Genomic DNA, 15,010 nt, shown 5'->3' on the forward strand with positions numbered 1-15,010 from the left:
CGGGCTCCCCTCGGCTTCTCTGGGCGCGAAGGCTGCTCTGCAGGACCCGGACCATGCGGAAAGGCCACGGAGGGGGCCCCGGAGGCGGCGGGGCGAGAGCCCGGCGGCGGAGCGTGGAGCGCGGCCCGGCCAGGCCGCCCCAGACCCGCCTGCGGCCGCCGCTGCCCCTGCTGCTGGTGGCACTGGCCCTGGTCACCGGGCTCTACGTGGCCTGGGCGCCGGGGGGAGGGGGGGGAGGGAAGGGGGGAGGAGCCGGAGGAGCCGCGGCCCGGAGGAGGAGCAGCGATGGCGGCCCCGAGCTGCAGGTGAGAGGGGGCGGGGAGCCGGCGCCAGAGCACCCCGGGACCCCTCGTCCCATGGGAGACCGATGACAGCCCCCCACTGACCCGTGGGACACTGACGCCCCGCACTGACCCGTGGGGGGCTGACACCCCCCACTGATCTATAGGAGACTGACGCTCCCCCCCACTGATCTATAGGAGACTGACATCCCTCCTCACTTACTACACCCCCCTCACTGACCCATGGGAGACTGATGCCCCCCACTGACCCATGGGAGACTGACATCCCTCCTCACTTACCCTTGGGAGACTATTACACCCCCCTCACTGACCCATGAGAGACAGAAACCCCACCACTGACTCATGAGATACTGACACCTGCCCACTCATGGGAGACTGAGACCACCACTCAGTATTCCACCAGAGAATGATGCTCCCCCACACACAAACCTAAGGGAGACTGACATCCCCCCCAATGGGAGACTAATAAACAGACCCTCCTATTGACTTATGGGAGAGTGGCACTACCCTCCAATATTCCACCAGAGAATAATGCCCCCCCCACAGACAGACTGAAATCTCCCCTATTGATCCATGGGAGACTGATAGTCTCCACTCAATCTCCCACTAACTCATTAGAAACTAACCTCACCACTCCCATACTAATCCCATTTATCTATGAGAGATTGGCCCCCTCTCCCCCATTCAGCAGCGTAGGATGAGCCTGACACCCATCACTGATTCTAGGGAGATTGACATCTCCAACACAGATCCATCTACCAGACTGAGAGGCCACTACTTGTCTAGGAAAGACTAACGTCTCTCTCTACATACACTCACCCTTATTCACCCCTAACCTCAAGATAACTCCCTCCCCTCCAATGGGAGACTGAAACTTGAGCACACACCCCAAGGATAAATTCAGAGAACACTGACCTGGATCACACAGGACACTAGATCACACACACATTAATCCAAGGAAGACCAACACCACCATTCATGGTAAAGTAACCAAGTATTTTATTGTTTTTACTGCTAGGCATAGGGATAAAAGCACAAAGAACGGGATCATCTCTACTGGCCTAACTTGTACATAGTTGTAGTTATAAATTTTACATTTGTTGTATATAATAGTATGTATTTATAAAACAGATATCTAATTGAACCATCCAAAATGTAAAAAGGCCCTTTATGGAGCAGGAGAGGGGGAGAAAAGCCAAAGCACAAAAACATGGAGATGGGAGATGAGGGTGGGAAATAAACAGAAGGCCAGCTTGGCCGGATTGCAGACTGCAAAAGAGGGTGATGTCTGGTGAGGTTGGAAAGATGGTCTGGGAACAGGTAGGGAAGACTTTAAAGCTAATCAGCGGAGTTAAGGGCAGTAGGAAACCAGCCACTGGAGGGGATGCATAGGGGAATCACATGGTCAGAACTGTGCTTCAGGGAAATAACTTGGCAGCAGTAGTAAGGTGTAGGATAGACTGGAACGGGGACAGACCTGAGGTAGGGAGACTCATTAGTATCTGCTGTTAGATCTAGGGGAGAGGTAATGAGGGTTTGAAGTAAAGTGGGAATTTTCAGAGTGGAAAAATGGAGTCAGATAGAGGAATACAATGGTAGAAATGGTATGATTTGGCAAATAATTGGATATGTGGAGTGAGGGTTTGTAGTCAGTATCATGCCAAGGTTAGGGGCCTCGGACTGGAGGAACAGTCCACATATTTCAGTCCCATACTTCTTTAGACATGTAAGGTTAAGTTACCTCCCAAGACCCAACTGACAGTGATAGATGTACATATATATGGTTAACTAACCCTTTTTTTTTTGTTTTTTGTTTTTGCAAGGCAATAGAATTAAGTGACTTGCCCAAGGTCACACAGCTAGGTAATTATTAAGTGTCTGAGGCTGGATTTGAACTCAAGTCCTTCTGACTCCAGGGCCAGTGCTCTATCCCTTGTGCTACCTAGCTGTCCCCTAACTAAGCCTTTTCTAAGCTCATCTACAAGACCCCTGATTCTTAAGAGACCGAGTCCAGCTTTTCTATATCTATTTAGGTGGGTCTGCGATTCTTTCCCCATGGAAAATCCTGAGTTAGTAGTCCAAATTCTGAGGTTTTAAACCTATTTGACTGCCTATGAAATTATGATGAGACTTTCCTCCCTTGCTTGTGCCTCCATAGATGGACTGCTGGGCCTTTCTCCCCGGGCTAGGCTCCTTCTGCCCAACCAGAGCCAGCTAAACTCATCACATCAGCTAGTGGCCAATATGGTTCTGCCCCCTTGGGTGGTTTCCAGTTCCCCAGCACTGATGTTCCTCTGGCCCCACCCTCACATCTGTCCTAGTGGTCTCAGAAGGAAGACCACAGCCTCCCTAAAGGAAAGGCCCAGTTTCCTTCCAGACCCGTGAGCTGACAGGTGTGTGACCATCTGCTGATGGCTTTGGAGTCATGTTAGAATGCCAATGATATACGAGCCAGAGGATCCCCCCCTCCCCACCGCCTCCTGTGATCTTCGCCTCCATGGGTGGATGTTTTCCCATTGATAAAATAAGAGTTTTGGACACCTTCAAAGATCATTTAGACAAGAGATCCAAGTTAACCCCAGATCTAAAGCCAGACTCAGGGGTCTTAGCCTCCCAGGATGCCTCTCTACTCCCCCCCAAAATTACAGTCTCATCAAAAGACTCTGCAGACCCAAGACTTTCTAATTCTTTCCTCTAGAATCAAACAGGATCCAGTTCTCATGTAACCCCCTGAGCCTTTTCTTCTCTAGGCTAAATATCACTGGCTCCTTCAACCTGTCTTTATCTTTATCTCAGGGCTCATCTGGGATTCTGATTATCCTCTCCTGAATGTGTATTGGGGGCCTTCTTAACATGTGATATCCATACCTGAATGCAGTATTCCAGTTCTCATCTGACTAGGGCAAAATATCTATAACATAACCACTGGTTGTCCGAGCCCCCCCCCCCCCAACTTTATATTCCAACTTAGCTTGCAGGCCCCTGAATCTCCCAGGTATTCTTCAGTTCAACCTCCTTCTAGCCTCCCCTTCCTCATATTAGACTTCTGAAGCTGATACCTTGAACCTGTTACTGTTTACTGCCTTTCATTTATTCTGTCCTATATCACAGGCTTTCATGATCTTCTTGGGGCCTGACTGTCATCTATAATATGATTAGGACGTCATCTATGCTTTTATTGAAATAATAGATGAAAAATATTAATTAGCACAGGTCCCTGGGACAATTCATTTCCTTTCAGATTGATGAGTATTTAGTAATCACTATGTAACAGGACCTGAGGATACAAGGAAACAATCTCCACTCACTATGTGGGGGAGTCAAGTAGTCAAATAAGCCAAAAGCCTTTTTAAATTTTTTTTTAATTTATTTAAGGCAATGGGGTTAAGTGACTTGCCCAAGGTCACAAAGCTAGGCAATTATTAACTGTCTGAGGCTGGATTTGAACTCAGATCCTGCTGACATCAGGGCTGGTACTGTGCCACCTACTTGCCTCATCCAAAAGTCTTTGTGAAAAGCCAAAAGTCTGAAATTTTAATAGTAACATTCTAAAATATAATATCAAGTTAATAAATATGTATCTATATACAAAGTGGCAATGCCTATCGGTATACAAGTAGCCAACACATTATCTCTCCATTTCTTTGCCTTTGTGCTGGCCATTTCTCATAGCCAGCATCCACTCCTCTTGGACAGAGCACCAGCCCTAAAATAGACAAATGAGGAGAGACCCAAATCAGAAAGACCAGTGAGAGGAGAAATGATCTTTTCGTATTCTTTTCTTTTAAGGTTTGTCTAGGCAAATGGGGTTAAGTGGCTTGCCCAAGGCCACACAGCTAGGTAATTATTAAGTGTCTGAGACCGGATTTGAACCCAGGTACTCCTGACTCCAGGGCCGGTGCTCTATCCACTGCGCCGCCCAGCTGCCCCCTGAGAGGAGAAATGATTTTGGTGAGGTGATGAGGGCCCAAAGGAAGGTGTAGCTCTGTGAGTTGTACTCACAATGAGTTTATATTCTAAGAGGAAGAGCAAGCACTTAAAATATATATGTTTATATAAAGAGGTCATAATATATGTATATACAAAGTAAATACATGGCATGGTCAACTAGGTGGTGCAATGGATAGAGCATCAGCATTAAGGGGGATCAGGAGAGGCTTCCTGTTGAGCAGGGGACCTGCCAGCTATATTGCTGTGGCATTGCTAAGACCACTGAAGGCCTGTCTAGAAATTCAATAAATCTGATAGCTTTTTAGGGTGAATTAAATGTTTGACTGAATATAGCAGGCGATTGATGTTATAAATTTTCAAATGATCCTTGGCAGAAAAAAGGTTCACTACCCATGCTGTAGAAGGTGTGATTCTGGCAAGGACTTGAAGGAAGCCTGGGAAGTGAGGAGGCAGAGATGAGGAAGGAGAGTATTCCAGACTGGGGGAGAGAATTCTCAGAATCAGGAAATGAAATGTCTTGTTTGTGGATCAGTCAGGAGGCCAGCGTCACTAGACTGTAGAGTATAAGTTGGAGAATAGTTATGAGAAGACTGGAAAAGTAGGAAGGGCCTAGATTAGAAGGGTCTTAAATGCCAAACAGACCAGTTTGTATTTGATTCTGGAGGTGAGAGAATCTCTGATGAAGAGGTGACCATTTTCCCTGTCAAGGCCTATCCTCTCTCCTCCCATCTTTTTCAGTAGATTTCCCCCCCCTCCTCCTGATATCCCAAATTTAATCTTTTTCTCTCCATATTTACTTCTTTCTGGTTCCCTGCAAATATTTACTCAAATCTTCTCTATCCTTAAAGAACCTTCAATAGATCTGACTCTTGCTGCTGAAAAAGCTGAAAAAAATGGTCCACATTAGTGCTTCCACTCTTTTCTAAACTCTCTGTGATCATGTTTAATCTCCTCATTCAATTCCGGCAACTCTTTCCAAATGGTCTTTGTTCTTGACCTCTCTGTAGGTACTGGCTCTGTGGGTCACCATCTTCTTGATGAATCACTGTGCTTCCTGGATTTTCATCCCTTTACCTGTCTTCCTTCTTTACAACTTCTCCTCTACTGGTCTGACTCCTTCTCAGCTTCCTTTGTTGGATTTTCATTCATTGCTCTCTCCAAATGTTTGCATATTCCTAAATTCTGACCTCTTTTCTTTCTCTACTCTTTTCTTGCTTATTTTATGACATACATACTACAATGACTCCCAGATATATACTCAGCCCTATTCTCTTGCCTGGATTCTAGATCTGTATTGCCACCTTTGAACTGGATGTCCCATGACTACCTCAAACTCAGTGTATCTAAAATAGAATTCATTATTTTTTCCCTAAAACCCATCCTCTTCTGAATTTCCTTGTTCTTATCAAGGTCACCACATCCTTTGATTCACTCAGCTTTGCAACCTTGGTGTCATCCTTAGCTTTTGATTCTCACTGGCACCATTAGTTGCCAAACCTAATTTACCTCCACATCTCTCCCGGATGTCCCTTCTTTCCACCCTGGTCCAGGTTCTCCTCACCTCTCACCTGTCCTCTTGCAAGCCTTATTACTGGTATCCCTGCCTCCTCTCTAATCCAGCCTCCATTCAGCCTCTAAAAGAAGTTTCCCAAATTGTGGATCTGGTCACGATATCCCTTTGGTATCTCCCTATTATCTCTAGGATGAAATATAATCTCCTGTGACATTTAAAGTCCTTTCCACTTGGCTCTGTACCTTCCTAGTATTATTCTACATTACTCCTTTCCATGGTTTCTGAGATCCAGCCAAAGTGGTTTTCTTGCTGTTGCTCACATGTGACATTCATCACTGAGCCTATGTACTAGTTGTTCCCCTTCCCCAGAAAGCTCTCCCTTTTTCATCTTCCCCTCATAAAATCCTTGACTCCTTTTAATGTTCAGCTCACTCTTGATGCCCCACTAAGAGCACCTTGTATCTACTGCCTCCTTTCCTTCATGGATGATTTGGTATCATCATTTCTAGGTGGTTAAACAACTGTTTACTTTTTTTAAACTTATTTTTGCTGTTTACTTTTCAGCTACATCCCCCCTCCCAAAGGGCTCAGATATATTACATAGTCCTACTTCTTTCCCTCCTTTCTCAGTGATATTCCTGACTTCTTTGTTTTTTCCTTCTCTGGACAGTGAACTATGTCCTTTCTCAACTCTGACATGCTTTCACCTCCCTTAACCATTAATTAAATAACTAATCAAACAATAATTGACTGTGGATTAGTTATGTATTAATTATTTCTCCTTCCCATTAAACTTGAGAGAGTGAGGGAAGGAAGAAGGAAGGAAGAGAAGTCAAATGAAGCTAATTCCACCATTATCTTTATTGAAATATACATCTCATTCTGCACTTTGAGTCTATCTCTTCTTTATCAGGAGGTGGACAGCTGTTTCATCTTCAGCTCTGCAGACTCCATTTGTCATCACAGTGATCACAGTCCCAAAATCTTTCAATGTTGTTTTTTTCTAGTGCTGCCAAGCTTATAGGAATTGTTTTATTCTGGTTGTACTTGTATTCACTTTGCATCAGTTCATGTAAGTCTTCCCAGGTTTCTCTGAAACTGTCTATTTTACCATTTCTTATGATACAGTAATTGTATTACACTCACATACTATAATTGGTTTAGCCATTCTCCAAGAACTGGATATCCCCTTGGTTTCCAGTCTTTTGCCATTATAAAAGGAGTTGCTGTAGATATTTTTGTACATATGAGTCCTTTTTCTCTTTCTTTGGTCTTTTTGGGGTGTAAGTCAAGTAGCAAAATTGCAGAATTTATGGGTATTAGGGGTATGCAGAATTTAGTAACCTTTTTGAGTCAAGTTCCAAGTTCCATCTCTGATGTTCTCACGTCTAAGGTTCCAATGTTCACAGAACCTCAGAACACTTATTCATGGACTTTTATCACTCTAAAATTCTGTTATCCTTTTGGGAAAAAATTTGTCTTATAAAATGAATAGACATGAGCATTATCACGTATAAAGGACAGAAAATGAAATACAAGTCTATTATGTTCAACTCAGGTTGTGTGTGTGTGTGTGTGTGTGTGTGTGTGTGTGTTTTCAAATTCAACACTTTAGTTTCAGATTTGTCCTGTCTCATTCTAATTCTGTACTGCTTTCTGTTCTCGGTCCATTTTTTAAAAGTTTCACTAATGATTTTTTCACTTGTTACTGACCTCCCTCTTGCCTACCTCCCACCCCAAAATGCCCTTCCTTGCAACCAAATATGATCAGCCAGTCAACATATTTACTGTGTGCTTCATACAAAGAAAGGCAAAAACAGGGTCTCTTTCTTCAAGTAGCTCATATTTTAATGGGGGGGGGCAATGCCAACAAGACAATATACAGACAAGACCCAGAAAGATCTGCAGAAAGTGGGATTTGAGTTGCGTTTTGAAGGAAGGCAGGGGAAGTTGGAGAGGGTGTTCCAGTCATGGGGAAAGATCAAGAAAGGAAATTCACACACTGGGAGTGTTGGGATCCAGAGTCAGGACTGGTCATGGATTGATTTGACCTGAGTTCTTAAGTGCTTTCACAGTGGTTCTCCTTGACATTGTCGGAGTCACTGTTTAAATTCATCTCCTAAGGGGCGGCTAGGTGGCGCAGTGGATAGAGCACCGACCCTGGAGTCAGGAGTCCCTGAGTTCAAATCCGGCCTCAGACACTTAATAATGACCTAGCTGTGTGGCCTTGAGCAAGTCACTTAATCCCATTTGCCTTGCAAAAACCTAAAAATGAATGAATGAATGAATGAATGAATCTCCCAGCCCTGCTCACTTGGCTCCTTATCAGTTCATACAAATCTTAGATTTCTCTGTGAGCATCCTTTATCATCCTGATAATACCATTACATATGTAGGTCATTTGTTTGGACATTTTGCAGATGATGTCACAGACCCCCTCAATTTTCAGTTTTTTTGTTACAAGGGCTGCTGTGAATTTTTGTCCTATGGATCCCTTCTCTCCATTCTGCAGTTTCTTTAAAGAAATCCCACATTTCTTGTGTCGTTCTATGACTTTTCATGTTCCAACATTTCCTGATTCCCAGAGTTCTAGGGTCCCAACATTCTGTGCTTCCTAATGTTCTAAGGGTCTATGATGCTTCGGATTGTGGGGGCCATTTAGAGATAGTGTGGGCAGAGGACGGCCTCAGGGAGGCAGATTAGAGGAGGGGGATGGGGAGGGAACCCAGAGACTGGCTCTCAGTCCCTGGCCTGGCTGTTCTCTTCCCAGTCCCCATCCCTGCCATCCCGAAGCCTCCCTGAAGTCCACCTTCGGGCACTGTTAGAACAACTGGATCCCCAACGCCTCTGGGGCAAATACCTTCAGCCCCTACTGGTTGAAAGGACGCCAGGCAGTCCTGGGAACTTGAAGGTCCGACAGGTAAGGAATAGAAGATCCTGGGAGGGAAGAGGGACTAGGGTGGGGCAAGGAATCTTAAATGTCCTAGTTCCTTTCATGACCCAAAGCCTACTACTAGGCATCCTGGACTTCTGGGCCCACCTTCCTTTCCTGACCTATTGGAGAAACTTAAGTGTCCTTACTACACCCCACCCCCAAGTCCTCCCCACCTGCATTCAGGATGCAGAAGTCGAAAACCTCCCAGCTCTTTTCCCCAGATTTCTAGTCAGGACCCAGATCTCTGGTTCACTAGGCCCTCCTCCCCCAGATTTATAGCAGGACCCAGCATCTGACCCTCTAGATCCCCCAGATTCCTAACAGGACCCAGGTTTCCTAGCCTTCCAAGCCCCCATCCTGTACCCACAGTTTCTGGAGGATGAGCTCCGGGCTCTAGGTGCTGGCTGGCAGGTGGAGGTGGATGCCTTCTCAGCCCCGACACCACTGGGGCCTGTGGCTTTTGCCAATGTGGTGGCCACACTGTCCCCAAAAGCCTCTCGTCGCTTGACCTTGGCCTGCCACTTCGACTCCAAGCTCTTCCCTCCAGGTGCACCCCCTTTCAAGGGTGCCACAGACTCTGCGGTACCCTGCGCTCTGCTTCTTGAGTTAGCCCGTGCCCTAGACCCTCAACTCCACCATTCTAAGAACCAGGTAATAAGAACAAGAGATAAATGGGGGGGGGGGGGATAAGCCTGGAGGCTTTTCTGAATCAGGGAATATTCCTTGCTAAAACTTGGTTTGGGGGGGGAGGTGGAAAGGAAGAGGTAACCTCTACCCCCTTTCTGTTCCTGATGGCTCTTCAGTTTCTCTGCACAGGGGGCTCCTGTGACCCTTCAGCTCCTTTTTCTGGATGGGGAGGAGGCCTTGAAGGAGTGGGGGCCAGATGACTCTCTCTATGGGTCCCGTCACTTGGCTCAGCATATGGAACAGACACCCCATGGCAATGGCATCTCGGAGATTCAGTCGATTGTGAGTGCTTAGAGTGAGAGTGGGGATCCCCAACCCCGGCTCTCCTTCTCCCCTCCCCAGCACCCTCAGGCTGGCTTTCAGCATCCTTCCCTTTGGGTCTCTTCCTTTGGGCTCCTGTCCAGGAGGAATACAGGGAAGCCTCAAAGTTGGGGGTGGGCTAGAATTGGGTGGGATGCCAGAATCCTTTTCCTGGGAGCCTGATTTTTGGGTAGGGCTGGGAGTGAACCTTAAGAACCTTATGTATTGAATACTTTATAAATATGGCCTCATTGGATCCTCACAAACCTGGAGGGGCAGGCACTATTATCCCCCTTTTACAGCTGAGGAAACTGAGCCACATGAGATTAGTGTCTTACCCAAGGTTGCAGAAGAGATCCTAAGTGTCTGAAGCTAGATATGAACTCAGGTCTTCCTGATCCTGGTTTAGCACTCTCCCCACTGGGTCACCCAGGCCACAGGCATGTAGGGAAGGACAGCATTAGGGAGAGGTCAGTTTCTGGGTCCAGACCACTCAGACAGCCTCAGTGGAGCTGGGCCTTGGCTTTGCCTTCTGGTGTCCTGCAGGAACTTGACCTGAGCTGACCCATCAGTACGGGGGGGGGGGGGGCAGACTCCTAATCCTGAGGCTTTCCTGCTAGCTTCCTAAAGGCCCAGGGCTGGAGCACTTGGGAATCACTGAACCACTAGTGAGGCAGGTAGCTCCCCACTTTGTTCTGCATGACCATGGTGGCACAGAGGCTCTGTGGAGGATCCAGGCCCTTCCTGACCAGGGGAGCTAATGCTTTTTCCATTTTCCCCCTCCTCTGTCTCAGGAAATGTTTGTCCTCCTAGACCTGCTGGGAGCCCGTGACCCCATCATTAAGAGTCACTTTGCCCGCACAGCCTCCTGGTTCCAGAGGCTTAGTTCAATAGGTAATGGGGGACAGGGGGAGGAAGGGAACAACCTTTCCTGAGGGGGACCTCTCTCTGACCCCCTCCTCCTCCTCTCTGCCTCTGCAGAGAAGCGGCTTCACCGACTGGGTCTGTTGGCATCCCATCCTCAGGAGGTGATGTATTTCCAGCAAGGATCACCTTATGGGTCCGTGGATGATGACCACATCCCCTTCCTTCGAAGAGGTGGGTATGTGTCCCCAGCTCCCTGGCCTGATCTTGGCTTCCTCATTGGTGCCAAAGGGTGGCTTCTGCCTGGGCCCTACCCGGGCAGCTGACCTCACGGCCCTCTACTCTCTTTGCCTCTCCAGGCGTACCCATTCTGCACCTCATCCCCACACCCTTCCCTGCTGTCTGGCATACACCTGCGGACACTGAAGCCAACCTGCATCCCCCCACAGTGCACAACCTCAGTCGCATCTTTGCCATCTTCCTCGCTGAGTATTTGGGCCTCCACTAACCTTGGACACCTGACTCCTGGCCCCGGAACAAGGCTAGTTCTGAGCTCCCAGAGACACCAGCGGGCCCTTCCAGACAATGGTGGGGGAGGAACAGCCAGACTGTGACTCTCAGGGATTACTCAAAAGTGCTACTGTGAGAAAACACTTCCTTTTCGTTTCTCCGGCTCTGTTAATTCGATCTGAGGGGCCTGCCTCAGCGAGCTGCCAGGGCAAGCCACCATTTAATAGGCGCCTACTGTGAACCTGGCTGGACCTGGGGATACAAGGAGGGGAAAGGAACTCCTTCAGAGAATTCACTTTCTTTGCAGGGAATGCAGCTTGTAAACAGATAAGAAAATATCAGGTCATGAGGAGAGGGGCAGCAGCCAGCCGGTGGCCCCCAAACTGAGCCTTCCAGGAAGGGCAGATGGAGGCACCTGCTCAGGCTGCCAGACTTGGGTCAGGAAACCCTGAGGTCCATCCTGACTCACACACTTACTCTTGGTGTGACCCTGGGAAAGTCATTGGCTTTCCCTGGGCCTCAGTTTCCTCATCTGTAAAGCAAGGATGATGATAATGTCCCAGGAGAGCCCTCCATTCCATTTCCCAGCCCATGCTAGGAGGTAACACGTATCCAAATGGAGAGTGCTGTGGATCCACTAGCTCTTGTGACTGTCATTCCCTTGAGCAGCCTCTCCTAAGCTCCTCTAGGCCAAAGATCACTTAGTAAGAGGGGCCATTTTGAGGCTCACAAGCTCTGCTCTCATATTAGCCTCATTTCACATCTGAGGAAACAGACCCACAGGGTTTTTGACTGTGAAGAATTTCTAGCTTCCTAGTGTAATAAGTAGTGTCTCTCAGACCCTCGGAATTCACTAATTCCTTCCTATGCTGAACCATTCCCATAGGGCACCAGCCTTAGAGGACGGGGCTCCTGTCACCCTTGGGGCACAGTCAGTAGGGCATCCCTGGAGGTCGGCTGGTTTCCAACAGCCTTAGAACCCCAAGCTGGGCTTGTCCCTGGAGGTGAGAGGCACATGGGCCACAATGGCCCTGGCTTTCCTCCCCAGGGTCCTCTCCAGGTCAGGATTGGCAATTGCAGAAAGGCAGCAGCTGTGGGCAAGACGTTCCCTTTGTAACAGGCTCCTTAGAGAGGAGCACCTGAAACATGAGCCTCAAGACCACCCTCTAGGCAGTCCAACAAGTAATGCTGACTCCATCTTACAGGGAAGGAAACTGAGGGTCAGAGTAGTTCAGGAACTTGCCCAGAATCATAAGGTTGGCTTCCAAAGATCACCACTCTAGGTCAGGCAGGCCCCATGGGATCACAAAGTCACAACAGCCTGCTCATTGGTTTTCCTGCCTCCACTTTCTCCCTTTTCCAGTCCATCCTATGCCCAGCTGCCAAAACGATCTTTACTCCCTTGTTCAAGAAGCTTCTCTGGCTCCCCACAGTTCCAGCATCACATTCTACCTGTCACAAGCAGGCTCCAGTCTGCCTTTCCAGGCTTATTTCCCATCATTGATCATATATTTTTTTCTTTCCGATCGAACTGGCCTATTGAATGTGCCCTTCAGTTTTCCATCTCTGGGCCTTTTCACAAGGGCCTAGAATGCTCTCCCCCCCCCCCCCCAATCCCCAGCAGCTTCCTTCTAGGCTTAACTCACATGTGGTTGCCCCCTTTCCTGACCCTGACATTCTGCAGTGTTTTAAGGCTTACAGATTTCTTCAGCTGCATTGCCTCATGCCCCCCCCCCCCAAAGAGCCCTGTGAGACATACTATGGTATTTTCAGATGAGAAAACTGAGGCTCAAGAAGGTTCCACAAGTGCATGCTGTAGGACTTGAACCCAAACTCTTAGTGCTCCCTTCCTCCTCCTTAAATGATCCTGAATATACTTATGGTGGCATGTTGTCAGAGTGTAAGCTCTGTGAGGGCAGGACCTACTTTCCATTTTTGTCTGTATTCCAGCCTTAATAAACAGTTGCTGGATTGGCTTGGAAATGCCTGAGGCAAGAATTAAAACTACATTGCCTCTCCCTAGTGGGTGAACGGTGAGATGGGTGGCCCTTTGACACCTGTGCAGGATAACATACATTTATGAGGATTATTAAGCCTGTTTTATTATTTTTCTCATTCTTTTAACACTGGCAATCTGGCCCAGCACAGCAACTCTCCTGAGTGGGACTGTGGAACCGAGCACACGTCCTGTCCAGATGCATCCCCCACTCTCGATGCTGAGCCCTCTCCATTCTCAAAGTCTCTTTAGCATTTGCTTCCCTTGCTTCTGTCCCCCTGCCCTGGACTTGGTGATGTTCCCTCATACATCTTCGCCTCCCAGCCCAGCTGGCCCTGCGGAGGGGCATACCCTCTCCCTTTATCTCACCATTACTTTTTATAGCCTGGCTTCCTTCTGTGTAAAATGTTGAGCTAATATCCTCTATGGGGTTTTTCTAGTTCTAGTTCTGTGACCTCTGAGGTCCAGGACTCTCAACTACCTGTTCCAAATGGCTTCCCCTCCTTGCATCCTTTCCACTACCTCACTCCTAGACATTTTCCACAACATGAACATTCCCTGACCATCAGTCATCCTTTGCCTCTCCTTCCACCCTTCGCAATCTTGACCAGATCTAAAATTCACTTTGACGCCATCCTGTACCTTTCATCTTTTGTCTGATGTGTCCTTTCTTCATCCAGTATGCATTTAGTAATCGCCTACTGGGTTCCAGGCCCTGTGATAAATGCCCCCCTGTGTCTGAGGAGCTCCCCAAACCCTGATTCTGGGTTGTTCCCCCATTTCTCTGCTACTCTTCCCATGAAACCAAGGGCTGACTGGGGACACATACCCCTTCATGACTCTCTTGGGCCCTCTGCTGCATGCCTTATTTTGGCTGACACCCTCTCACCTGCCTCCTGCCCTCACATTGGCAGTGGTGAAACTCAAGACTTCGACCTCATCCCTTGTCATCCCATGCTTTTCTGAGAAAAGTCACCCATTATGATCTCCCTCTTCTCCCTAAGCCCTTCTACATCCCCACTCCCATTCTCTTCTTTTCTCTGTTTCCTGAGGAAAAGGCATGTTCCCACTGACCCCATTCATCCCATCTCTTACCATAATCTTCAGCTTCTCTCATCTGCTAAAAATAGATCCTGATCTCCCCATCTCAGGCTCTTGTCTAACATCTGTCACATCCCCCATCTCAGCAGGAAAAACTTCAGTCTCCTTACCTCCACTGCCTTAGCTCCTACTCACTCTCAACTTGCAAAACTAATTTCAAGTCCATTTCTCAAGAGACACCCAATTGCTCCATGGTTCACCATCTTCTTCTGGTCCTCCTCCTGACCCTCCCACAATCCCCTCTGTGGAATCATGGGCACCATTGGCTGCCTGGCCCCTGCCCTGACTCCTTTCCTCTCTAGACCAGGATATGCTTTTGGCAATCTGGTGAAGCCTATGGACTCCTCAGAATTGTGTTTAAAATGCAAAAACTAAAAATAATAAAATTACAAAGGAAACCAATTATATTTAAATCTTCCAAGTGTTATTTTAAAAACAAAAGTTCACAGGTTAAGAATGCCTGCTCTGCCAGCCTCCTCCAGCCCCATGGTTCTGGCAGCATCTCTAGGCTGAGATGACCAGCTGCCAGCTAAGTTAGTCCTTGGCTCTCTCCAAAGCTGCTCCCTGGACACTGACCCTGTGTGGACCCATTGTAGGCCATGCTTAATAGGTCTACAAAGGAGCTCGTTTTCCTTCCCCATCCCCATCCCCGCCCCCTTTCTTCTTGTCCTTCTGTCAAAGGCACTGCCACAATGTCCATGCTCAGGAGGGCCAGTTCAGGCCTCATCAGGTCTCAAAGCTCCTGGCTGAGCCTCTCTCTACTCCAGTCCATCCCTGACCAGGCACCAAAGGATCTTCTAAGGCACACATCTGATGATTTCATACCCATGCTGCCTCTGTTCAAGTGGCTT

At 47.8% G+C, this 15,010-nt stretch overlaps 1 protein-coding gene across 1 annotated transcript; it reads left to right on the forward strand.

The window, feature by feature from the left end:
* The first annotated feature begins 38 nt into the window (after positions 1-38).
* QPCTL (glutaminyl-peptide cyclotransferase like) lies at positions 39-14,625 on the forward strand. Its single transcript, XM_074219267.1, has 7 exons — positions 39-305; positions 8,537-8,686; positions 9,071-9,352; positions 9,518-9,670; positions 10,483-10,582; positions 10,670-10,786; positions 10,912-14,625. Exons 1-7 carry the CDS (start codon positions 54-56, stop codon positions 11,058-11,060), a joined length of 1,203 nt encoding a protein of 400 aa, XP_074075368.1. The 5' UTR covers positions 39-53; the 3' UTR covers positions 11,061-14,625.
* The last annotated feature ends 385 nt before the right edge of the window (positions 14,626-15,010 follow it).

The sequence above is a fragment of the Macrotis lagotis genome, chromosome 1 (genome assembly GCF_037893015.1).
Source record: "Macrotis lagotis isolate mMagLag1 chromosome 1, bilby.v1.9.chrom.fasta, whole genome shotgun sequence".
NCBI lineage: Eukaryota > Metazoa > Chordata > Mammalia > Peramelemorphia > Peramelidae > Macrotis > Macrotis lagotis.

Bases quoted from the DNA above. Each gene is read 5' to 3' on its own strand.
- QPCTL (XM_074219267.1), top strand. From the start codon at position 54: ATGCGGAAAGGCCACGGAGGGGGCCCCGGAGGCGGCGGGGCGAGAGCC. The intron at 9,671-10,482 runs GTGAGTGCTTAG...CCTCTGTCTCAG, and splicing joins TCTCGGAGATTCAGTCGATT to GAAATGTTTGTCCTCCTAGA. The intron at 10,583-10,669 runs GTAATGGGGGAC...CTGCCTCTGCAG, and splicing joins CCAGAGGCTTAGTTCAATAG to AGAAGCGGCTTCACCGACTG.